Consider the following 27,153-nt stretch of genomic DNA (forward strand, 5'->3'; position numbering starts at 1 on the left):
AGACCTTTTCCGGTTCCACATACCAGGCCTCCTGTGTGTCTCCCCAGCCTGGTAAGCCCTGTGGCAGCTCCATGCACCAGGTTTCTAGTACGTTTCCTAAGTCCGGTGAGACCTGATCCGGCTCCACGTACGAAGCCTCCAGTGATGATCCATGGCCCGAAGCCTCCAGTGATGATCCATGGCCCGAAGCCTCCAGTGATGATCCATGGCACGAAGCCTCCAGTGATGATCCATGGCACGAAGCCTCCAGTGATGGTCCATGGCCTGAAGCCTCCAGTGCCGATCCATGGCCCGAAGAGGTCCGTGGGGCGACGCACAATTGGCCTAGCTTCGTCCGGGTTAGGGAGGGTTTGGCCGGTAGGGACATCCTTGTATCATCGCGCACCAGCGACTCCTGTGGCGGGCAGGGCGCAGTGCGCGCTAGCCAAGGTAGCCAGGTGCACGGTGTTTCCTCCAACACATTGGTGCTGCTGGCTTCCGGGTTGCACTTGCAACACACACAATAAATCTCTGTACCTCATGTGGTGTGTAGACTGGCCTTAATTTGTGTTCAATGGGGCTCAATTATAATTTCCATAAAATACTGTATGTGAAAATGTGTCCTTACAATTTGTTCAGTTCAAAGCAATGAATGTCAATAGTGATGAAAACCTTGTTTCATTCATATTTGTTTAACTTTTTATGGCTGCAGGGGCAGTATTGAGTAGCTTGGATGAAAGGTGCCCATATCAAACGGCCTGCTCCTCAGTCATAGTTGCTAATATTTGCATATTATTATTAGTATTGGATAGAACACACTCTGACGTTTCTAAAACTGTTTGAATGATGTCTATGAGTAAGAACTCATTTTGGCAGGCAAAATCAAAACAGGAAGTCAGAAATCTGAGCTTGTATGTATTCACCTGAGTCCCCATTGAAATCCCCTTGAGATATGAATGATGTTGCACTGCCTAGGGGTTCCACTAGATGTCAACCATCAATAGAAATTATAATGAGGCTTCTATGTTGTTGTGGGAGTGAATGAGAGCAGAATATATCAGAGTCCATCAAGCAGCCATTTTGTGATGGCACTTTTCCCTCATGGTAGTCACTTGCGTTCCATTGCTCACGTCGACAAGAAGGAATACTCCGGTTAGAACTTTATTGAAGCTATATGTTAAAAACATCCTAATGATTGATTCTGTACTTAGTTTGAAATGTTTCTTCGACCGGTAATATCACTTTTTGAAGTTTTTGTCCGAAATAAAGCTGACCAGAATTAGCGCTTGGATATGTATATACCAAACGCGCTACAAAAGAAGGTATTTGGACATAAATAACAGGCATTTTCGAACAAAACAAACATTTATTGTGGACCTGGGATTCCTGGAGTGCTTTCTGATATAGATCATCAAAGGTAAGGAAATATTTATCATGTCATTTCTTGTTTATGTTGACGCCATCTTTGCGGCTGTGGTGTTTTTACTTTTGAGTGCAGTCCCAGATTATTGTATGCATTTCTTTGTCTGTAAGGTTGTTTTTGAAATCTGACACAGCGGCTGCATTAAGGAGAGGTGTATATATATAATTCTTTGTGTATAACTTGTATTATCATCTACATTTATGATAAGTATTTCTGTTGAATGATGTGGCTATGCAAAATCACTTGATGTTTTTGGAACTAGTGAATCTAACGCGCCAATGTAAACTCTGATTTTTTAATATAAATAAGAACTTTATCAAACAAAACATGCATGTATTGTCTTACATGAAGTCCTATGAGTGTCATCTGATGAAGATAATTCAAGGTTAGTGATTCATTTGATCTTTATTTCTGTTTTTTGTGAATGCTATATTTGGCTGGAAAATGGCTGTGCTTATTGTGGTTTGGTGGAGACCTAACATAATCGTTTGTAGTGCTTTCGCTGAAAAGCTTATTTGAAATCGGACAACAAGAATAGCTTTAAAATTATATAAGACATGTTTGTTTTAGGAATTGTAATTATGAGATTTCTGTGGTTTGAATTTGGCGCCCTCTATTTTCACTGGTAGTTGTCATATCAATCCCGGTATCGGGATTGCAGTCATAACAGGTTATTAAGATAAACCTGATTTATTCCACCCATGTCTTAATTATAATAGACAGAAAGCTTGCACTTTTATTGATAAATGGGATCTAGCTGAGGTAAATGGCAAATATTAACCATGTATGCTGTCTATATCGCCTGTAATTGATATAAGTCAACATCTAAGTATTATTACGTAAATTGTTATGGCTCTATTGTTTTAAAAACCCAATAACGTTGTGGGTCCATCAGACCCGCGAAAATTGGGTGAATAACAAAAACATGAACACCACACAAGGGTTAAGGTACTGTATCTGTATCAGATGCATCTGTATTCCCAGTCAAGTGAAATCTCCAGATTAGGGCTTAATGAATTTATTTCAATTGACTAATTTCCTTATATGAACTGTAACTCAATTAACCTGTTAATCCTACCCCCTACTTTTTCGAACATTCTGTTAAAAATCGCGCAACATTTCAGCGCCCTGCTACTCATGCCAGGAATATAGTATATGCATATGATTAGTATGTGTGGATAGAAAACACTCAGACGTTTCTACAACTGGTTAAATCACGGCTGTGACTATAACAGAACGTGCCTTTCATCGAAAAGCGCAGGAAAATCTGATCACTGAAAATGGAAATATATATCCATGCGCGACTTGAACCCATTGATAAAGGTGAACCACATTTAATGGGGCTGAGGTTGCAATATACCTACAGCTTCCACACGTCTAGTCTTGTCATTTGCCTAGGCTTTGTTTCTTGGTCAAACAGACGCAAGGCAACGCATTTCTTCCGGTCTCCGACCGGATATTTTGGTTGAGAATTACCCGGACATTATTTCCAGACTGACAGCTAAAGAATATACTTCGCCTCGTGATCAATTTGATCGCTTATTAACGTTTAATAATACCTAAAGTTGCATTACAAAAGTATTTCGAAGTGTTTTGTGAAAGTTTATCGTTGACTTTTTTTATTTTAAAAATTGACGTTACGTTATAAGACGCTATTTTTTTTGTTTATCACACAGTCTTCATAGATCGATATCTAGGCTATATATGGACCGATTTAATCGGGGAAAAAAAGACCCAATAGTGATTATGGGACATCTAGGAGTGCCAACAAAGAAGATGGTCAAAGGTAATGAATGTTTTATATTTTATTTGTGCGGTTTGTGTAGCGACGACTATGCTAATTATTTTGTTTACGTCCCCTGCGGGTCTTTTGGGGTGTTACATGCTATCAGATAATAGCTTCCCATGCTTTCGCCGAAAAGCATTTTAAAAATCTGCCTGGATTCACAACGAGTGTAGCTTTAATTCAATACCCTGCATGTGTATTTTAATGAACGTTTGAGTTTTAACTAGTACTATTAGCATTTAGTGTAGCGCATTTGCATTTCCAGATGTCTAGATGGGACGCCTGCGTGCCAGGTAGGAGCAAGAGGTTAAATCTTTGAAATTGTTGCATGTGGCATTTTATTTTTGTTCAGAATTTCTTTTTAAAGCCTTGAATGTTTTTAAAAGTTCAGTGCAGCTAAGTATACATGTTGAAAAGTCAAGCATGTCTTTAAAATGCCACTCTGGATAAGTATAAGGTAAGTATAACTGTTATTCAAGGGATTGGTTAGGGGTTAAAAAAGGGGTGTCTGTTTCCAAGTTAAAATGTCTTAATCTGCCTCAGGCAAGCTGTTCCTCCATAAGAAAGAAAAAATGGTTTAATCTAATTTTAATGGTCACATACACATGGTTAGCAGATGTTATTGCGAGTGTGCTTCTAGATCAATATCTAACAGGTAATCAACAATTCCACAACAAAACCTCGTAAAAGATTGGGATAAGAATATATGAATATAAAAATATATGGATGAGCAGTGACAGAGGCTATTATGCAATAGGTAGTGTAGGATACAGTATATACATATGAGATGAGTAATGCTGGATATTTAAACATTTTTAAAGTGCCTTTATTAGTGACAAGTCTTCCATTTATTAAAGTGGCCAATGATATCAAGTCTGTATTGTACGCAGCCGCCTGATGGCTGTTTAACAAGCTGATGGCTTTGAGATAGAAGATGTGTTTCAATCTCTTGGTCCAAGCTTTGATGCACCTGTACTGACCTCGCCTTTTGGATGGAAGCGGGATGAACAGGCAGTGGCTCGGGTGGTTATTGTCCTTAATTATCTTTTTTGCCTTCCTGTGACACTGGGTGTTGTAAGTGTCCTGGAGGGCAGGTAGTTTGCCCCCGGTGATTTGTTGTGCAGACCGCACCACTCTCTGGAGAGCCCTGTGGTTGTGGACGGTGCAGTTGCCATACTAGGTGGTGATGCAGCCCGACAGGATGCTCTCAATTGTGCACCAGTAAAAGTTAGTGAGGGTTTTAGGTGACAAGACAAAAAAAATTCAGCCGCCTGAGGTTGAAGAGGCAATGTTTTGCCTTCTTCACCACACTCTCTGTGTGGGTGGACCATTGCAGTTTGTCGGTGATATGCACACAGAGGAACTTAAAACTTTCCACCTTCTGCAGTGCTGTCCAGTCAATATGGATAGGGGGGTGCTCCATTTTCTGTTTCCTGAAGTCCATGATCATCTCTTTTGTTTTGCTGACATTGAGATTGAGGTTAGTTTCCTGACACCACACTCCCGCCACTGTTGTGTCATCTGCAAACATGATGATTGAGTTGGAGGTGTGCATTGCCACGCAGTCGTGGGTGAACAGGGAGTACACATTTTTCAAACTAAAAGCCTGAAACTATAGTGGCTGTAGACACATCAGGGAAGCCATAGAAAAGGGACTCTGGTTGATATCCCTTTCAATGGGCAATATGGGGATGCATAGAAAGACAGGGGTTTCAAAATAAGAATCACATCCTGATTGGATTTCTCAGGATTTCGCCTGCATTATCAGTTCTGTTATACTCACAGACAATAGTTTTACAGTTTTGGAAACTTTAGAGTGTTTTCTATCTAAGCTGTCAATTATATGCATATTCTAGCACCTGGTCCTGAGAAATAGCCCGTTTACTTTGGGAACGTTATTTTTCCAAAAATGAAAATAGTGACCCCTAGTTTCAAGAGGTTAACCTAGCTACTGACAGAAAATATTACCTGAAAGCCTCACTGATGACTTAGAAACTATTTTGGAAATGTATCCATCTACTGGTGCATTAGACATGGATAACCGGTTCAGCTGTAACGTTTGTCGTCGGAAGGAGACCAAAGGTGCAGCGTCGTAGGCGTACATTCTTTTATTTAAAATGTTCCACCAAGACAAACAAATCAACAAACGAACGAACAAAAAGCTTTGTCGTGCAAACTACATGCACTCAAGCAAAGACAAGATCCCACACTGAAGGAGTGTGAAAAAAAGGGCTGCCCAAGTATGATCCCCAATCAGAGACAATGAAAGACAGCTGCCTCTGATTGGGAACCACACTCGGCCAAGCACAAAGAAATAGAGAACATAGAATGCCCACCCAAATCACACCCTGACCTAACAAAACATAGAGGACAAGGATCAGCACTTGATACACCCAGATTAAACTGCTTTTATTTAAAAAAGACAATCTGATAATGAATGTCGATACTGTAATCTGATTAGTCATTCCATAAAAATGACCGCCTCACATTCATTGTCTCATTTGATTTAGAGAAAAAAGCAATTGACTCCTATTAATTTCAAGCTATAGTGCAGTATGTTATATTTTAATAATGTATTCAAATGAATAGAAATAGGGCTATCGTAACTTTCTTGAGGCCCAACAGCTATAGAGTACAATGCCGAATGATCCAAAGTATTTTGTGAGCCAACATTGTACATTTTTTGTATGACAACAGGCGAGACCACAAGGCAGGTTGTGTGTGTGATTTTGAAATGTATACATTCCCCTGGTCTTTGTATTTATACAATAGTTTCAACAAAGAATGAGGACACCATATCAAATAGGTCTGACTTGGATCCTTAAAAGTCAACACAGAACTTCAACAACAATTTTTAACAACTCAATCCCCTACCTCTAACCATACCGATAAACAAACAACCCCTTCCCAAGACACACTATGTATCCCTCTTGTGCTCCCTTCATATGAGCAAGATTCCGTTTTAATATGGGGCATCAACCATACTAGAATTGAACTAGTCAGGAATTATTTAACTCTTCTTGCTACCTGTGTTTCTTAGCAACCCCACCAACTGTGTACCATAAAGTGGGAAAATCAAGCCCCAAAGGATGCTTCTCATGGCAAGGTTATAGGTGAGAGTGATATGCCATCAATGATCCTCTGCTCTGTACCTCACTCTCTCAGGGCCCAGGGGACATACACTGGCAAGAAAAAGTATGTGAACCCTTTGGAATGATCTGGATTTCTGCATAAATTGGTCATAAAATTTGATCTGATCTTCATCTCAGTCACAAAAACAGATAAACACAGTCTGCTTAAACTAACAATACACACATTATTGTATTTTTGTCTATATTGAATATATTGTTTAAACATTCACAGTGTAGGTTGGATAAAGTATGTGAACCCCTAGCCTTTTAAGGCTTATGGTTCCCTTTTGGGAACCACCCCTCCCACGTTCAGCTGGAACGGTGGCGCATGGAATGCAAAAATATTCTTAGAAATATTTAACCTCCACACATTAACAAGTCCAATGGCTCAAATGAAAGATAAACACCTTGTTCATCTACCCAGCAAGTCAGATTTCTAAAATGTTTTATGGCGAAAACATAGCACATATTTATGTCAAACCACCACCGAAGACACAGCTAATTTGAATAGCCAAGTTGAACAAAATATGCAATCAACAAACGCTGGATTAAAAGAAAAATAATTCACTAACCTTTTGAAAATCTTCATCAGATGACAGTAATATAACATGTTACACAGTACATTTGTTTTTTTCAATAATATGCAATTTATATCCATAAATCTCTGTTTACAATGACGCCATGTTCAAAAAATGCTACTCAAATGTCCGGAGAAATGATGATAGCTCCGTCAGACAACGTGAGATAACAAGCAATACACATCATAAACTTTAACTAAATATACATGTTCTACACATAGATAGAAAGATACACTTCTTCTTAATACAACCGCTGTGTTACATTTATTTTTAACGTTACAGAATTCGTTCACTAGGCTATAATATGAGACGGCGCTCAGAAATTAGCATTACGTCTCCTCTATCTTGGAGTCCACAGAAACCCAAATTTACCACATAAATATTCCCTTACCTTTGATGTTCTTCCACCAGAAGACCTGGAAGGAGTTATACTTACCAAAAACATCGTTTGTTTTTGAAGTCTGTGTCTTTAGGTTATCAAACGCGACAAATTCCGGTCGAAATGCAGCCAAAATTCTAGTGGATGCGCACCAAAACTTCAAAATTACATATTATATGTCGACTAAACTGGTCAAACTAAGTGCAGAATCAAGCTTTAGCATGTTATAAACGTGGAAAACAATCCTTAGCACGAACAGAAACACCGACATCGTTTGGTCAATCCTGGAAGAAAGAGAGGTCTGGAGCCGACGCGCGCATGAAAGTACTTGTTTTTTCGCGTGACCCGAAGGTTTCAGCCCGCCAAAAGTCTCGTGGGCGCGCGATTCTCACAATGGCAAGCCCCATTGAAAGCAGACATCGCGCTGAAGACATAGAAACTGTTCCCAGGTCTGTAACTGCTTGGGAAGGGTGGGAGCGATGACGTCAAAGTTGGGCTAACTTTTCGGATGACAAGAGAGAGTTTGGGAGAATGGCTGCCCTGAGAGTTCTGCTTTACATACAGACATAATTTGAACGGTTTTAGAAGCTTTAGAGTGTTTTCTATTCTAGAAAATAAAAACGGTAGATTTGTGACACTTTGCAGGGTCGGGGATTTGAGTCAGCGACATTTCGGTTCCTGGTCCAACGCTCTATAAATACTTATGGCAATATACTATTGGTAATATATACATGTAAACAGGGGGAATAGAGACCAGTAGCTGGATAAATAGATACATACTAATGGCAATCAATGGACAGCACTATAATTGTCACGCCTTGGTCTTAGTATTTTGTGTTTTCTTTATATATTTGGTCAGGCCAGGGTGTGACATGGGTTATTGTGGTGTGTTTTTTTGTCTTGGGGTTTTGTGGGGCGTCGACGTAGTCTATGGCTGCCTGAGGCGGTTCTCAATCAGAGTCAGATGATTCTCGTTGTCTCTGATTGGGAACCATATTTAGGCAGCCATATTCTGTGAGTGTTTTCGTGGGTGATTGTTCCTGTCTCTGTGTTAGTTTGCACCAGAATAGGCTCAGTCACTTTGGTTTTTATTTTTTCCTTGTTTTGGAAGAAAAGAGAACGAGCGCCATTCTCCTTGCGGAGATGGTGCTAAATACATCAACACGGTCGGTCCCTGGGATTGGGCTGGCCAACACGATTTGTTTTGCTTGGAAGGAAAAGGAGTTGGAGCCTTTAGGACGGGAAACTTTTGGAAGGATAATATTGATGGGGATTCTAAAGCTGACGGTGAAGGAAATGTTTTGTTTCCATGGCAACTCGTTGGAGGGAGCATACGACGTGGCACTATATACAGAGGAGAAACACGATGATATCCTGAGAAGGGCAAGAGCAGTGGGAGGTGAGAGGCCGATGAGCCACTATGAAATAACGAGCCTGGCGAAGAACAACTTTAGGGTTGTAACTGTCAACATTTAAGGACGAAGAGGTGAGGGCCTTTTTGGGGAGATACATGGATAACGTCTCCTCCGCAAGGCACCTCAAAGACTCCCTTGGGTTTTGGAATGGGAGGAGAGGCTTCCAGGCCCTCCTCAGAGAGGACCCAAAGGGACATGGTGGCTACCTCCATCCTCCTGCTATGTTCTCCCTAGGGGCTGACAGGGGGACATTGTTTTATGCACGTCAGCCCCCATTTTGCAGGCGCTGTATGGCCTACGGACACATATTCACCTCGTGCAGCACAATAAAATGCAGATTTTGTGGATATGAGGAACACGAGGCGAGGGATTGTGACAAGCCTAAGACGTGCCACGGGTGTGGCTCGTCAGCACACCTGTGGCGGGGGTGCCCGGCCCGTCAGAGGTCATATGCGTCTGCGGCTGGGGGGGGAGCAGGAGCGGGTGATGGGGGAAGAAGAGGAGGGGAAGGAAGCACGCCTCATGACCAGAGTACAGGTCCAGAGGGGAAGGCCACAAGGAAGGAGGAGGAGCAAGAAGCGGCAGATGGAAGAGAGAAGGAAACGGAAGGCACGGGAGTAGGAGAAACAGGAAAAGTGGCGGAAGAAGGCAACCGAGTGGAGGAGCATGAGAGAGAAGAAAGCGAGGGAGGAGTGTTGGAGAAGGAGACGGTGGAAGAGCAAGTGGACTGGGGGGAAAGTGCCCTGGTGGAAGAGATGAGGGGTATGGTGGAGGAGCTGGCGGGGGGAGGGTGGTAATCTCTCCACTGCCGCCATCACGAAAGAAGAGAATGAAGAGGAGGGTGCGATTGGCCGACAGTGAGAGGGAGGGGATGGCCAAGAGAGTGATGGGGATGGGAGAAACCTCTGGGTTGCTGCTGGTTTCCCCAGGCCCTCGACTTCTGTTGGGTGGGGACACACCTAACAAGACTGGGTACAGGAGGAGATGGGGAGTTTTTTGTTTGGGAACTCAGCCTCCCCGATTTTTTTCCAATCCAGCTGCAGCACTGGGGAGGGGGAGGATTGTGGGGGTACACCCAGGGTGCAGGGCACCCCGGAGCCAAACACTATTCCTGCATCCTGGGTTGGTGAGATGGAGGAAGAGGGGGGGATGTCGGGAGTACGGATGGTGTTCTCACCGGTAGATATGGAGCAGGGGAGCATCGGGTGAGTCTCCTGTTTTTTGTTTTTTTTCTGCCTGGGTTTAGAATTTGAGTGTATTACATGTTTTTATTTTTTCATGGGGTCTAATTTTACTTTTGTTAGTTTAAATGTAAGGGGTTTAAGGGATTTTGTTAAGAGGAGGGCGGTTTTTAGTTATTTGGAGGGTGTGGGGTTTGATTTTTGTTTTTTACAGGAGGTTCACCTGAGGGATGGAGGGGATGTTAGTAGGTTTAAGAGGGAGTGGGACAAGGGGGAGTCGGTTTGGGGTATTGGGGGGGTGCACTCATCGGGGGTAGGGATTTTGTGTGGGCACAGGGAGGTAAAAGTGGAGGATTCTTTTGTGGTAATGCAGGGGAGGGTTATAGGGGTGGATGTCACGATAAGGGATTGTAAATTTAGATTAGTGGTGGTGTATGGGCCACAGATGGTGGACTGTCTGACGCCCCTGTGTGTCACAAATAGGAAATTAGTGATAGGGGGGGATTTTAATACAGATTTAGGAATAGGGGGGGATAGCAGTGCAGGCGCCATTGCCGGGCTAATGGCTTGCCATGGTCTGGTAGATGGTGGTCTGCACACTACTCCGAAAATGGACGGTCCTACATGGCGCAACTCCAGGGGGGTTGAGCGGAGGCTCGACTATATTTTTGTACCCAGGTCTTTGGGTAAAGTTGTCTGGGCGGCTGTTGGCTGTTTCCTTTTCGGATCACGACGGGGTGCTCCTGCAGGTGGGGTCGCCAGTCTGCCTCTTTGGTAGGGGGTACTGGAAGTTAGATTGGGATGTGCTGGAGGAGCAGGCTTTTGTTGACGGGTTTTATGGTTTCTTTTGGAGGCTTGAAGGCCTCCGGTCCATGTGCGAGGGGGTGTTAGAGTGGTGGGAATTAGTCAAGGTGAGGATAAGGGCTTTTATAATAGGGTATTGCAAGAGGAAAAAAAGGGAGGAGAGGAGGGAGGTGGATCGTATCCAAAGGTTAATTGAACTCGAATACGAGGCAGGCAACCTCGGCGGGTCGTTTGACTGGGAGAGATCCACAACCCTAAAGGCGCAGCTCAGGGAGTTGCAGGAGCGGAAGGCTCGAGCTTTCCTGGAGCGTGCGCATAGTGGCTTTCTAGAACATAATGAGACCTGTTCTGCTATGTTCTTTAAGTTGGTTAGGGCCAGACAGAGTAGGAAGGTAATGCATGGTGTTAGGGAAGAAAATGGTAGTATAGTTAGAGAACCAGAGGATATGGTCAGGGTGACAACTGATCATTTCCAAGGTTTATTTAAGGAAAGGGAAATAGATGTAGAGCAGGGAAATGTGTTTTAGAACACTTGTCCAGGCGGTTGCCGGAGGACATTAGAGAAGTGATGGAGGCCCAGATCTCACTAGAAGAGGTTGAGAGCGCTCTTAGGAGGATGGGAAAAGGGAAGGTGCCTGGGATGGATGGGCTGCCGGCTGAGTTTTATCTCAAGTTTTGGGGTATACTTGGACCAGTGGTCCTCGAAGTCTTGAAGGCCATCCTTGAGACGGGGTCCCGGGGGATCAATGGCTGTTGGTGTGCTGTCACTTTTATATAAGAAGGGGAAGTAACAGACCTTGGCAACTGGCGGCCGTTGACCATGCTGTGTGTAGATTACAAGCTACTTGCAAAGGTTTTAGCAGGCCGGTTGCGCACAGCCCTTCCCTACGTCGTCCATGAGGATCAGACGTGCGGGGTAGAGGGCCGCTCTATTAGATGGAACCTACAGTTAATCAGGGACTCCATCGCTTGGGTTGAAGATAGAGGACTGCCTTTAATGGTAGCAGCGCTAGATCAGGCGAAAGCCTTTGATCGCGTGAATAGATCCTTTTTATTCAGAGTGTTAGGTCGATTAGGATTTGGGGAGAAGTTTATAGGATGGATTCGTACATTATATGTCGGAGCGGGGTGCCGAGTTAGTATAAATAGTCACTTGGGTGACGTTTTTGACCTCTCGTCTGGGGTCAGGCAAGGGTGCCCACTCTCGGCTCTCCTCTTCGTTCTGTACATGGAGCCTCTGGGGGCTGCCATTAGGGCAGACACAGGGGTGGAAGGCTTGCTGATCCCTGGAAGTGGTGGGCTGCGTGTTAAGATGACGCAGTACACTGACGACACTTCCTTGCTGCTGTGCAAGGACTCGTGCCTGACAAGGTCCCTTGCCATCTTTGGGGATTTCACCTGAGCGTCGGGAGCAGTTCTGAACCATGCAAAGTCTTCCGTCAAGTTTTTCGGAAGATGGGGCGGTAGAACGGATGTGCCTGGGGGGTTATCTCTCTGTGAGGGGGCCCTGAGGATTCTCGGGGTCCATTTTGAGACCTCCGGCTCAGCGACGCTAAACTGGAACATGCGTATCGCAGTGGTACAGAGGAAGCTAGCAATGTGGAAGGCTAGGTATTTGTCTTTTATGGGCAAAGTCCTGGTCCTAAAGGTGGATGTGTTGCAGTCTCTTTTGTATTTGGTGTACATCTACCCATTGCTGGCTTGTCTGAGGAGGCCTCTAGTGAGGCTTGTGTTTCAGTTCATGTGGAGTGGCAGGTGCGAGTGGGTCGCCAGGGCACGCATGATCTGTCCCATCGGGGAGGGAGGTAGGGGGGTACCACATTTCCCCCTCAAGCTGGACTCAATTTTTGTTTCTTTCTTGTTAACGGAGCTTGCTCATCCAGTGATACACCCGTCCGGTTACCTCCTGCGGGTGTTTTTCTCGTATCAGGTGAGAAGCGTAATGGTGTGGTCTAACACGGGTCCTCGGGCGGAACAGCTGCCGTGGCACTTTGGTCATGTGGCCAAGGACCTGAATTGGTTGAGCCTCCATAAGTGCTTGCCGGTACGTTCCATCATGTACCGGTATAGTTTGGTGCAATCCCCCACCTGTCCAAGATCCTCTTGTGGCAGGGAGGAGACTGTGTGCCATGTCTTTTGGGACTGTGTCTTTGCCGGAGTAGTATGGGCTAGGGCACGGGTGTTGTTAGGTTTGGTAAGGGGGGATTTTGTATTGACGTGGGCCAGGTTAGAGAGAGGTGTAGGGAGAGCGAGAGGGACGGATAGGGACAGGTTTCTGCTCTGGCTTCTCATGAGTCTCTTTAAACGGGGGCTGTGGGAAGCCAGGCAGAACATGGTGAAGACGGGGAGAGATTGGGGGGTGGAAGGGATAGTGAGGAGGGTGGAGGGGGAGGATGAAGAGGGAGGAGAGTAAGTGGGGGCAGTATGCTGCTCGGGAGAGGTGGAAGGGGGATTTCGGGCTGGGTGTCATTTAGATTTGTAAGGGGATAGATTAGGGATGGGGAGATAGGGAAAGGTATTTTGTAGGGTGACGAGGGGAGGGAAGATGCTCCCCTGAGGTTTTGTTTGGGGTTTATGTTTAGTTAAATTAGTTTAATTAAAATACCATTATTTGAGTATGTATGAAAATTATGAGTTGTAAAGAATGAATGGTATTGAAGATAATAAATAATTTTTTATTTAAAAAAAATAAAAAACAGGCTGTATAGGTTTTCACGTTCCGTTTGTTGTTTTGTATATATATAGTTATTTCATGTATCGTCTATTCTTCATTAAAGAACATGAGTAACCACCACGCTGAATTTGGTCCAATCCTTATTCTACCTCTTCGTCAGAGGAGGAGATAGAAGAACGCCGTTACAGAATCACCCACCACAAATGGACCAAGCAACGTGGTAACAGGCAACAGCGGCAGCAGGAGCAGCGCGACAAGAATTGCTGGACTTGGGAGGAAATCCTCGACGGGAGAGGACCCTGGGCTAAACCAGGGGAGTGTAGCCGCACCAAGGTGCAACGAGAGAGGGACTGGACATGGGAGGACGAACTGGATGGTGAAGGACCTTGGGCTCAGCCTGGAGAATATCGCCGCCTCCAAGAACTGGAGGCGGGGAACGCGGAGAGGCGCTATGAGGAGGCAGCACGGCGACGCGGATGGAAGCCTGAGAGTCAGCCCCAAAAATGTATTGGGGGGTGGCTTACAGGGAGTATGGCTATGCCAGGTAGGAGACCTGCGCAAACTCCCTGTGCTTACCGGGGGGCTAGAGAGACCGGGCAGGCACCGTGTTATGCTATGGAGCGCACAGTGTCTCCAGTGCGGGTGCATTGCTCGGTGCGGTACATACCAGCTCTTCGTATTGGCCGGGCTAGAGTGGGCATCGAGCCAGGTAAGGTTGGGCAGGCTCGGTGCTCAAGAGCTCCAGTGCGCCTGCACGGTCCGGTCTATCCAGTGCCACCTTCACACACCAGTCCTCCGGTGGCAGCTCCCCGCACCAGGCTTCCTGTGCGTGTTCTCTATTCAGTTCCACCTGTGCCAGCACCACACATCAGGCCTACAGTGCGCCTCGCCTCTCCAGTGCTGCCGGAGTCTCCCGCCTGTTCAGCGCTTCCAGAGCCTTCCTCCTCTACAGCATGGCGGGGCCTTTCTCCTATCCAGCGCTGCCGGAGTCTCCCGCCTGTTTAGCGCAGCCAGAGCCTTCCTTCTCTCCAGCGCTGCCGGAGTCTCCTGCCTGTTCAACGCAGCCTGAGCTGCCAGTCTGCATGGAGCAGCCTGAGCTGTCAGACTGCATTGAACACCCAGAGCTGCCAGTCTGCATGGAGCAGCCAGAGCTGTCAGTCTGCATGGAGCAGCCAGAGCTGTCAGTCTGCATGGAGCAGCCAGAGCTGCCAGTCTGCATGGAGCAGCCAGAGCTGCCAGTCTGCATGGAGCAGCCAGAGCTGCCAGTCTGCATGGAGCAGCCAGAGCTGCCAGTCTGCATGGAGCAGCCAGAGCTGCCAGTCTGCATGGAGCAGCCAGAGCTGTCAGTCTGCATAGAGCAGCCAGAGCTTCCAGTCTGCATGGAGCTGCCAGTCTGCATAGAGCTGCCAGTCTACATGGAGCAGCCAGAGCTGCCAGTCTGCATGGAGCAGCCAGAGCAGCTAGATCCGCCAGTCAGCCATGATCTTCCAGATCTGCCAGTCAACCAGATTCTTCCAGATCTGCCAGTCAACCAGACTCTTCCAGATCTGCCAGTCAACCAGACTCTTCCAGATCTGCCAGTCAACCAGACTCTTCCAGATCTGCCAGTCAACCAGACTCTTCCAGATCCGCCAGCCAGCCAGGATCTGCCGGAGCCAACTACCTGCCTGAGCTTCCTCTCAGTACTGGGCTTCCTCTCAGTACTGGGCTTCCCCTCAGTCCCGGGCTTCCCCTCAGTCCCGAGCTTCCCCTCAGTCCCGGGCTTCCCCTCAGTCCCGAGCTGCCCCTCAGTCCCGAGCTTCCCCTCAGTCCCTCAGTCCCGAGCTTCCCCTCAGTCCCGAGCTTCCCCTCAGTCCCGAGCTGCCTCAGTCCCGAGCTGCCCCTCAGTCCCGAGCTGTCCCTCATTCATGAGCTGCCCCTCAGTCCAGTGGGGTTCTGGGTGAGGACTATTAGGCCATGGTCGGCGGCGAGGGTGGATTATCCCAGGACGCGAGGGGGAGGAACTATGACATTTATGGAGTGGGGTCCACGTCCCGAGCCGGAGTCGCCACCATGGACAGACGCCCACCCGGACCCTCCCTATGGTTTTGAGGTTCTGTCACGCCTTGGTCTTAGTATTTTGTGTTTTCTTTATATATTCGGTCAGGCCAGGGTGTGACATGGGTTATTGTGGTGTGTTTTTTTGTCTTGGGGTTTTGTGGGGTGTCGACGTAGTCTATGGCTGCCTGAGGCGGTTCTCAATCAGAGTCAGGTGATTCTCGTTGTCTCTGATTGGGAACCATATTCAGGCAGCCATATTCTGTGAGTGTTTTCGTGGGTGATTGTTCCTGTCTCTGTGTTAGTTGTCACCAGACAGGCTGTATAGGTTTTCACGTTCCGTTTGTTGTTTTGTATATATATATATAGTTATTTCATGTATCGTCTATTCTTCATTAAAGAACATGAGTAACCACCACGCTGCATTTTGGTCAGATCCTTATTCTACCTCTTCGTCAGAGGAGGAGATAGAAGAACGCTGTTACAATAATGAGGTAATAAAAATGAATCTAATCAATAATAATTTTAGTGGCAGCTTGGTTTATGTCTGAATGGTTAGAGATCTGTGGATGGGCATAGAGTTAGTGTGGATAGTCTGTGGGAGAGGGAGAGCAGTATTTGTTAGCCTTTAAACAGTCTTGTGGCCAGTGGATAGAAGCTGTTTCAGAGTCTGTTTATCTGAGCCTTGATGCACCGAGTACAGGAGGCGGCTTAGCCCACATCCCTGGGGTCCCCGTGTTGAGCGTCAGCGTGGCCGAGGTGTTGTTGCCGACTATCACCACCTGGGGTCAGCCTGTCAGAATGTCCAGGATCCAGTTGCAGAGGGAGGTGTTCAGTCCCAGGTTCCTGAGCTTGGATGACACTATGGTGTTGAACGCTGAGCTGTGGTCGTTGAACAGCATTCTCATAGGTATTCCTCTTGTCCAGGTGGGAGAGGGCAGTGTGGAGTGTAATTGAGATTGCATCATCTCTATAACTGTTGGTGTGATATGCAAATTGGAGTGGATCTAGGGAAGGGGTCTCCAACAGGTAGACCTATGAGTACCTCGACAAATTATTCTGAAAGTACGTGATATTTACATGTGCAAACTGTCATAAACAAATATCTCAAGTATCAGACACCGCAAGCTCACAGCTACTATTTAACCCTGGTTAGCCACTATTGGCTTAAAAAGGCAAACTTAACACAATATCTGCCAATCCAGCAATATTGCTCCTTTCTGTCTGTGTGGTGTGGGCATTTGTCTATCACTCAGTGTGTAGCCAGTAGTGATAGGTCATTCGCGAATGGGCGGCTCTTTCTGAAGGGCTACCTTTGGTAATCATCGGGAAGCGAATCACATAGGTGAAAGAGCTGTTCTTTCTGCTCCATGATTTGCACACTTTTACTTTTGAGCTCCACACAGCGATTATCTGCAGATAAATTATTTTAAAAAACATTATCTGAAGATGAGGAGAAATGAGGAGAGAGCATCATTCTGGTCCACACTGCTTTTTAAGATAAAAAAATTATTTGAACTCACATTTCATAATCTGACAATGGTAGGCAACATTTTAGGATTTAAAATAGAGATTGACATCATTTTCATAGTTTTAGGTCAATTTCTAAGCATCACTGAACAAAGAGCCATTTGGGAGCCAAATAAACATCTCTTTTAGGTGAACGGAGCCAAATATTCCGGCTCACAGAAAAGACTAGGAATGCCTATCACAAGTAGTCAGTTGATGTGATATCTGTCTTGTGGGTAAAAAATACATACTTTCCCCAATATCTTCTTAATTAAATGTTAAATGCAAATTAGGCTTACATGGCTGATGTATGTAAAGTACATCATTTTAATCTTTTATTTGTTATTTGCACACTTTTACATAAAATTAGCAGCAGCAGTAAAGAGCCAAAGCTCAACCGGCACATTATATGTCACACTAGATGAGAAATTAGGGACAGATGCGCTATTAATGGGACTTAGACTTAGAACATCCTATTCCGTTGTTTGTCTATGAACAATTGTAATTTTGAGGGTGAAAAACCCCCAAAAATCTAAAACCGGGAGAAATAAAATGGAGAAAATGAAATTATTTTACCATGTATACTACAGAAAACATAGTCTACTACTTTCTCTTGTACACTAAGGGCCTAGGGAAGAGTTGCAGGGGAGAGAAGAAGAAAGCTAGAGTGTGTAACTCTGACATCTTTCATATTTTAAGAGTAGCATCAGGCTAGAAAATGTTGGAGATCCCTGGTCTAAGGTGTCTGGGATGATGGAGGTGATATGTGCCATGACCAGCCTTTCAAAGCACTTTATTGACATTGTGGCAGGTAGCCTTAGAGTTCTTGGGAACAGGAATGATGGTAGTCAGCTTGAGACATGGGGATTACAGACTGGGGCAAGAAGAGGTTGAAAATGACCGCCAGCTGGTCTGCACATGCTCTGAGAACACGTGCATTGAGCATCGGAGCCAGTGTAATAGGATTCCACCTTGTTCCTATATTTTCCTTTTGCATGTTTGATGGCTCTCCGGAGGTTGTTGCGGGACTTATTTTACTTGTTTGTGTCCTCAGCCGTGGCCTTGAGGTTGGCTGTGATAGACATGTGTGCAATAGCTCTGTTCTTTAGTTTAACGTGTTCCTTGTTACTAATCCAGGGCTTTTGATTGGGGAAGCAGCGAACCTTTACTGTGGGAACAACGTCTATCTTAGTGACGCGGAATTAAAATCGCTGGCAGCAAGGAAAGCAGTTTCCGGGTGCATGGTTTCCTGCTTTTTTATAGCCACATAGCTAAGTGTCAGCTTGTTATGTGTTGTCCTGAGGTGGAACATATACAGCAGTCACGATAACAGATGAAAACATTCTCGGGAGGTAGAAGGGTTGGCATTTGACCATCAGGTATTCGAAAATGAGTGAACAATAGGTCAAGACCTACTGCACACCATCTGTTGTTGATGAAGAGACATACCCTCCCCACCTGGATTTATCTGGATCCAATTACCTGTCCGCTCTGAGAATAGTGAATCCATCAAGTTGGATAGCCATGCAGGGTGTCTTGCCCGAAAGACATGTTAAAAGAAACAGATGTTATCTCCACCAAACCACAATAAGCACAGCCATTTTTCAGCCAAATATAGCATTCACAAAAAACAGAAATAAAGATAAAATTAATCACTAACCTTGAATTATCTTCATCAGATGACACTCATAGGATTTCATGTTACACAATACATGCATGTTTTGTTTGATAAAGTTCATATTTCTATTAAAAAGATCTGAGTTTACATTGGCGCGTTAGATTCACTAGTTCCAAAAACATCAAGTGATTTTGCATAGCCACATCATTCAACAGAAATGCTCATCATAAATGTAGATGATAATATAGTCATACACATGGAATTATAGATATACCTCTCCTTAATGCAACCGCTGTGTCAGATTTTTTTTATTAATTATGGAAAAAGAAATGCATGCAATAATCTGAGACGGCGTTCAAAAGTAAAAACACCACAGCCGCAAAGATGGCGTCAACATAAACAAGAAATTACATGATAAATATTCCCTTACCCTTGATGATCTACATCAGAAAGCACTCCAAGAATCCCAGGTCCACAATAAATGTTTGTTTTGTTCGAAAATGTCTGTTATTTATGTCCAAATACCTTCTTTTGTTAGCGCGTTTGGTATACATATCCAAACGCTAATTCTGGTCATCGGACAGAAACTTCAAAAAGTGATAATACCGGTTGAAGAAACATTTCAAACTAAGTACAGAATCAATCATTAGGATGTTTTTAACATATAGCTTCAATAAAGTTCCAAACAGAGTATTCCTTCTTGTCGACGTGAGCCATGGAACGCAAGTGAATACCATGAGGAAAAAGTGCGATCACAAAATGGCAGCTTGATGGGAAACTGATATATGCTGCTGTCATTCACTCCCACAACAACATAAAAGCCTCATTATAATTTCTATTGATGGTTGATGGGAACCCCTAGGCAGTGCAACATCATTAAATATCTTAAGGGGATTTCATTGGGGACTCTGGTGAATACATACAAGCTCAGATTACAACTCTGGATTTTGCCTGCCAATATGAGTTCTATTATACTCACATACATCATTCAAACAGTTTTAGAAACGTCAGAGTGTTTTCTATCCAATACTAATAATAATATGCAAATATGAGCAACTATGACTGAGGAGCAGGCTGTTTGATATGGGCACCTTTCATCCAAGCTACTCAATACTGCCCCTGCAGCCATAAAAAGTTAACTGCTGATCTGATTTTCAAAAGTATTTGTTGATCATAAGAAATGATAGCAGATACATTTCATGTATTTTCTGGGGGATAAAGGCCAAAATAATCACAACAAAATAGTTACGCCGGGCTGTAGGACGCTAATACATTTGAAAGGGAACCTCTAACAGAATGCCAATGAGGGAGCTGATTTCTTAGACAGGTGTGTGTGTGTGTGTGTGTGTGTGTGTGTGTGTGTGTGTGTGTGTGTGTGTGTGTGTGTGTGTGTGTGTGTGTGTGTGTGTGTGTGTGTGTGTGTGTGTGTATGAATTCTTCAAAATGTAATGACTGTCGTTATCGGCTTATTGCAGAGTATGTTTGCCACTAGATTAGGAATGCTTCATCTAAGAACTAAAGGGTGGAAAGCATCTTGCAACTGGTGGTGATCAGTAAAACCCAAGCTGCAGATCCATTTGTTTTGAAGTTACAGACTACCTGTTGATAGAGTTAATACAAAATTGTGTACTTTGCTTAGTTGTGAACTCAGTCCAAGCCTACTTTAAGCTCAACTTTCCAGCTGCTCATCCACAGATGTTTTACAATCTCCTGCTTCTATAGTTGTGCCCGTAGTTGTGTCTTTGGCAGGAAAAAGCATGCATAATACTGCCCTGAAAGCAGCCATTAAGGGAAGAAAGGGAAGGAAGTTTATCCATTATTTGAATGGTTATTCAGGCTTTCTGAAGCAAAAAGATAAGTGAGATAAATAAGTGAGTTGCAGCACAAGGTTGTGCAGCACAAGGTTGTGCACTATGACAATCCATTTGATGTGAGCAAGCACCTGCCCTGAGGGTTGATGGGAAAAGCACTGTAGCCACTGAAACAGCCACTGAAACAGACCTTAGGGAACAGAGGACACTGCCGTGGTAGGCTCTCATCAACAACGTCAGTATAACACAGGGTATATTTTCAAAGTTTGTAAAATGGCTTAAAAAAATATGAGTTCTGTATACATTCAGGGAAGTGCACCCAAGACACAAAATCTAACGCTTAGACATGAAAGTTGACAACTAATTAGGCATAAAATTGATACTGAATCGCATGCCTACTTAGATAAATAATTCAGCCCAAACTCCACACTGGTACTTGCAAATATTTTGTCACTCAATCAACCTGTGTACAAAACGATAATCACCACACACTGACGTAATGTTTACCCGCCGAGCGTCTGTTAAGTGTAAGCGCTACTCCGATGACGCCATTCCCACTTGCTTAAATATGCGTGTCACCAATTTGTAGTTGACACTGTGTAGTTTTGAGTGTCTTTAATGTATGTTTTCACCGGCTTGCTGTGACTGCAGGTTACTCCAGGACAGTGCACTTATCCCAGGCATTAAAGCCAAGCAGGGCTGCAGATGCAGTGGTGGCAGAATCAGCCAGGCCAAAGTGATGACTTCCCATTTCCCTCTCATTATATGATATATCATACTGTTTCTGCTTAGAAAAATGTCCGGATCCCACTAGGGGGTCTGTCAGATTGTTTGCAAACAGATGTCAAATTATGGCTATCCATGGCTGGCACAGTGGCACTATTTACTCAGTATAGATCATTATTAAGAGTGACTTACTGTGTAATAACTAACAGCCTATAAGTGTATAGATGTTCTTACTCAAGAATTGCGGGCACAGAAGAGTTCAATATGATGATGAAATCACACTACATTATTTTGGCATAATTGCAGTCATTAATTTTGTCAATTCACATACAGACTGATACATGAGTGCACGCGTACATCAATATGGAGACAGTGACTCAATCCCAATACCTCGGTGGGGGAGTGGCACTCGAAAACAGAGCAACTAGTGATAAGGGAGAGATCTACATCACTCAAGCACATTAGAAACTGACAACTGGTTTGTTAAACCACACAATTTGTTAACTACAGGCATTGTATTTATACAATGCCTGTACTGGCAGTAGTAAAAGCTTTTTGTTATATTTCTCATGCTACAAATGCGTACTTACCATATGAGCAACAAATGAAAACCGCAGAACAACAATGTGCCCGTAATGTAGCCATCCCCTGACTGTAGGTTACTGAATCAGAACGTTCATTTAATAGCAGTTTCACATGTAATAGTCACATTTCCTTAACTCAGTCATTACCTATGTACGCATTTTAGCTAGAACAATTAAAACCACTGTTCGGAACAAATATTTATACAAAACGTTTTAGGGTCCTTACACAGATCGGCTACATAGGTACACATCCATAGTATACAAATCTGCCCGATTCCAGCCTTACTGAAGCACCCCCAGATCATCACCGATCCTCCACCAAACTTCACAGTGGGTGCGACACACTTTGGCTTGTAGACCTCTCCATGTCTCGCACCCACTGTGAAATTTGGTGGAGGATCGGTGATGAGCTGGGAGTGCTTCAGCAAGGCTAGAATCGGGCAGATTTGTGAAGGACGCATGAATCAAGCCATGTACAAGGTTGTACTGGAAGAAAACATGCTTCCTTCTGCTCTGACAATGTTCCCCAACTCTGAGGATTGGTTTTTCCAGCAGGATAATGTTCCATGCCACACAGCCAGGTCACTCAAGGTGTGGATGGAGGACCACCAGATCAAGACCCTGTCATTGCCAGCTGAATCTCCAGACCTGAACCCCATTGAAAACCTTTGGAATGTGATCAAGAGGAAGATGGATGGTCACAAGCCATCAAATAAAGTCGAGCTGCTTGAATTTTTGTGCCAGTAGTGGCATAAAGTCACGCAGCATCAATGTGAAAGACTGGTGGAGAGCATGATTGAAAATCAGGGTTATTCCTCCAAATATTGATTTCTGAACTCTTCCTAAGTTAAAATATTAGTATTGTTTGTTTAAAAATGAGTATGAACTTATTTTCTTTTCATCACTGCATCACTGCTTTTTTTGTTATTTTGACCAGTTTTCTGCAAATAAATGCTCCAAATGACAATGTTTTTATTTTGAATTTGGGAGAAATGTTATCAGCAGTTTATAGAATAAAACAGAAATGTTCATTTTACCCGAACACGCACCTAAAACCAGAGGAACTGATAATTTTCCAGTGGTCTCTTAATTTTTTCCAGAGCTGTATATACGCCAATATAGGAAGCTACGTGTATAGGGAATTGACTAATGTTATCTAGTCAGGTATCTTTTAAAATATAGATTTTTGTAAATTAAACTTTATGACCAAAAAATATGCATAATAGTTTCTCTACATTACATAATATATTCCTCTCCACTGTATATTTTTTTGCATGATTCTTTATGAAGTTATAATTCCTTACATTTGCTTCTATCTTAGTATTTTTGTCAGCCATCTTCCTGAAGCAACTTGAGAGCCTTGGTGTTGTAGAGCTTTATGGATAACCACGCAATAGGGAGTCTGCATTAACTTCGTTTGGAAGGCCAACAAGAGGCCAACTAGAGGGCTGAAAAGGCACAGACCTAGCATTGTGTCTTCTTGGGTATAACACTACATGACACACCTGTATTTAGGGAGTTTCTCCCAATCTTCTCTGGCAGACCCTCTCAAGCTCTACCAGGTTATTTGCAGGTCACTCCAGAGATGTTCGAAAGGTTTCAAGTCCGGACTCTGGCTGGGCCACTCAAGGACATTCAGAGACTTGTCCTGAAGCCACTCCTGCATTGTCTTGGCTGTGTGCTTAGGGTTGTTCTCCTGTTGGAAGGTAAACCTTCACCCTAGTCTGAGGTCCTGAGTGCTCTGGAGCAGATTTTTAACAATGACTTTTCTCTGTTCATCTTTCTCTCGATCCTGACTAGTCAAATCAAATTTTATTGGTCACATACACATGGTTAGCAGCTGTTAATGTGAGTGTAGCAAAATGCTTGTGCTTCTAGTTCCGACAGTGCAGTAATATCTAACAAACTCACAACTACTACCTTATACACACAAATGTAAAGGGATGAATAAGAATACATACATATAAATATATGGATGAGTGACGGCCATGCAAGATGCAGTAGATAGTATAGAATACAGTATATACTGTACATATGAGATAGTAATGTAGATGAGATGATAATAATAATAATGATAAGATAAGATAATAATGTAAACATTATTAAAGTGGCTTTCTTTAAAGTGACACGTGATTCCTTTATTAAATCCATTTATTAAAGTGGCCAGAGATTTGACTGTATGTTGGAAGCAGCCTCTCTATGTTGTTGTCTCTAGGCTGTTTAACAGTCTGATGGTAGGTAGCCTAGTGGTTATAGCGTTGGGCCAGTAACCCAAAGGTTGCTAGGACGGATCCCCGAGCTGACAATGTAAAAATTTGTTAAAAAGGCAGTTAAAACACTGTTCTTAGGCCGTCACTGTAAAGTAAAGGTATAATAAAAAAATTAATAAAAAATGAACTTGAGATAGAAGTTGTTTTTCAGTGTCTTGGTCCCAGCATTGATGCACCTGTACTGACCTCGACTTCTGCATGATAGCGGGGTGAACAGGCAGTGGCTCAGGTGGTCGTTGTCTTTTATGATCTTTTTGGACTTCCTGTGACATCGGGTGCTGTAGGTTTCCTGGAAGGCAGGAAGTTTACCCCCATTGATGAGTTGTGCAGACCGCACTACCCTCTGGACAGCCTTGAAAGTGGTGTAGTTGCCGTAACAGGCGGTGATACAGCCCAACAAGATGCTCTCGATTTTGCATCTGTAAAAGTTTGTGAGGGTTTTAGGTGACAAGCCACATTTCCTCAGCCTACTGTGCTTTTGTGCCTTCTTCACCATGCTCTCTGTGTGGGTGGACCATTTCAGTTTGTGAGAACGCACCCTTGTGAGGCCCCAGTTTCTAGGATCAGAGCAGTTGTTTCCTACCTTCAACACCTGGGGGCTGAGCTGTCAGAAAGTCCAGGACCCAGTTGCACATGGCGGGGTCGAGACCCAGGGTCTCAAGCTTAATGATGAGTTTAGAGGGTACTATGGTGTTGTATGCTGAGCTTTAGTCAATGAACAGCATTCTTACGTAGGAATTCCTCTTGTCCAGATGAGATAGAGCAATGTGCAGTGTGATGGCGATTTCATCGTCTGTGGAACTATTGCAGCGGTAAGCAAATTGGTGTGAGTCTAGGGTGTCAAGTAGGGTGGGGGTGATATGGTGACTAGTCTCTCAAAGCACTTCATGATGATAGTCATTTATTTCAGTTACCTTAGCTTTCTTGGGAACAGGAACAATGGTGGCCAACTTGAAGCATGTGGGGACAGCAGACTGGGATAGGGATTGATTGAATATGTCTGTTAATAGACCAGCCAGCTAGTCTACGCATGCTCTGATGACCCGGCTAGGGATGCCTCGCGAGGGTTAACACGTTTCAATGTTTTACTCACGTTGGCCACGGGGAAGGAGAGCCCAAAATCTTTGGTAGCGGGCCGTGTGAGTGGCGCTGTATTGTCCTCAAAGCTCGCAAAGAAGTCTTTTAATTTGTAAGGGAGCAAGATGTCGATATCTGTGACGGGGCTGGTTTTCATTTTGTAATCCGTGATTTTCTGTAGACCCTGCCACATACGTCTCCCAGTCGCTGCCACCACCATGCTTCACCGAAGGGATGGTGCCAGGTTTATTCCAGATGTGAGGCTTGGCATTCAGGCCAAAGAGTTCAATCTTTTTTTATCAAACCAGAGAATCTTGTTTCTCGTGGTCTCCAAGTGTGCTGTCATGTGCCTTTTACTGATGAGTGGCTTCTGTTTGGCCACTCTACCATGAAAGCCTGATTGGTGGAGTGCTGCAGAGATGGTTGTCCTTCTAGAAGGTTCTCCCATCTCCACAGAGGAACTCTAGAGCTCTGTCAGAGTGACCCTCGGGTTCTTGATCACCTCCGTGACCAAGTCCCTTCTCCCCGATAGCTCCTTTTGACCGGGCAGCCAGCTTTAGGAAGAGTCTTGATGGTTCCAAACTTCATCCATTTTTAAGAATGATGGAGGCCACTGTGTTCTTAGGGACTTCCAATGCTGCAGACATGTTTTGATACCTTTCCCCAGACCTTTGCCTCGACACAATCCTGTATCGGAGCTCTACAGACAATTCCTTTGACCTCATGGCTTGGTTTTTGCTCTGACATGCACTCCCAACTGTGGGACCTCATATATATAGTGCAGGAAATGCAGAAACTGATGACAGTGCAATAAATTATTTTTGGTTGAAGTTGAATTTAACAGTATAAAACAATAAGAATGGACAAAGACCCATTGAAATCACTTAGAATAATTTGTTGCCACCCTAAGGTCACGCACAACTCATAAAGCAAATTTAGAATTTGTATTATTCAGAACATAAAATACCGTCAAATACCGTCATACAGTAACATTTTGTAAAAATACTGTGATATTGATTTTCTGCCATATCACCCAGCCCTAATACCAGGTGTAAGGAAGGCGAAATTCTCCAACCAAAGGTTCAAATCAGTAACCCAGATTGACCTTTTGGCTCTCATTCCAACTTTTAAATGTCAGGACTGTACAAATAAAGAAATGAAATGACTAACAAAAGACAAAAAATACAGAAACATATTTATGGATGTGTTTAATGAAACAAATAAGCAGTTAGTGTGAATTTCCTTTACATATTGTACATGTGATCAGAGTGTTTAAATCTTGTAATATGTTATCTGAAAATATGGTGAAGTTAAACACCAGCTTTTGCTTGTTTTTCATCCACACGTGTATATAAACACACATTAAGTCCAAACACTTACCTTGACAACATACAAACACTTACCTTGCCAACATAAAGAGGTTCTTCGCCTGTGTACTCCTCCAGGACAAAAAACTGGTTCCATACCCAGCTGCGTTTGTGCCTGCGAAGCATCTCCCAGGGGCCTACAGTAGTGTGCTGCGCCTGGTTCTGCCCCCCAGAGGTGGAGATCAACCCCCAGCAGCCCAGCTCCCAGAGGGGAAGCAGCAGAGCAAGGAGAGTTCCTGCTCTCCCCAAGCTTCCTGAACCACACCACCTCATTTATGCCCCCTCCAACAAGCACCAAGCACAGGAGAGAATAAAATCACACAGTGGAGGAGAAAATGCAAAAATCCTTAGGGCCTGCTTCCCACTGTCCTCTTGACCCAATGTTTTCCAAAAAATAAAAAAGACAAAGAGGATATAACCTTGAAGAAGAGAGCTTTGATTGTAGAAAAAGGAAAAAGTCAAGCTCCCTGTATAGGACTAGTGCTGCTGTTCCTTGGTCGTGATTGTATACAAAAGCCTTGGTAATTCTCTCCACTTTGGTGACAGAGATTTGACATTGAAGGTGGATAGAGGGGGGTCAATAGTGACAGGCAAGCTTGCTTCTTCACCACAGAGGTAGAGTAATTGGCACCTATCAGAACAAAGGGATGAGAGAGAGAGACAGAGAGAGAGAAAAAAAGAAAATGTTGTCAGCAAAATTAGCTCGGTGCCCGCAATCACATTAGACAGCAATGATAACGACATTTTCCAACCACTGTTAAAGAAATTGACCAAAAATGAAAATATGGTAAATACAATCAACAT

The 27,153-nt window shown here is 44.1% G+C and overlaps 1 protein-coding gene across 2 annotated transcripts in view; it reads right to left on the bottom strand.

The window, feature by feature from the left end:
- LOC118361130 (cadherin-7-like) overlaps window positions 1–26,475 on the bottom strand; it is a 116,176-nt gene extending 89,701 nt beyond the window's left edge. For both annotated transcript variants that reach the window (XM_052483126.1, XM_052483125.1), the window contains exon 1: window positions 26,386–26,475. In XM_052483126.1, the coding sequence (XP_052339086.1) occupies window positions 26,386–26,475 (90 nt within the window). The remainder of the gene's footprint in view (window positions 1–26,385) is intronic.
- Between the last annotated feature and the right edge of the window lie 678 nt (window positions 26,476–27,153).

Source organism: Oncorhynchus keta, chromosome 28 (genome assembly GCF_023373465.1).
Source record: "Oncorhynchus keta strain PuntledgeMale-10-30-2019 chromosome 28, Oket_V2, whole genome shotgun sequence".
Classification (NCBI taxonomy): domain Eukaryota; kingdom Metazoa; phylum Chordata; class Actinopteri; order Salmoniformes; family Salmonidae; genus Oncorhynchus; species Oncorhynchus keta.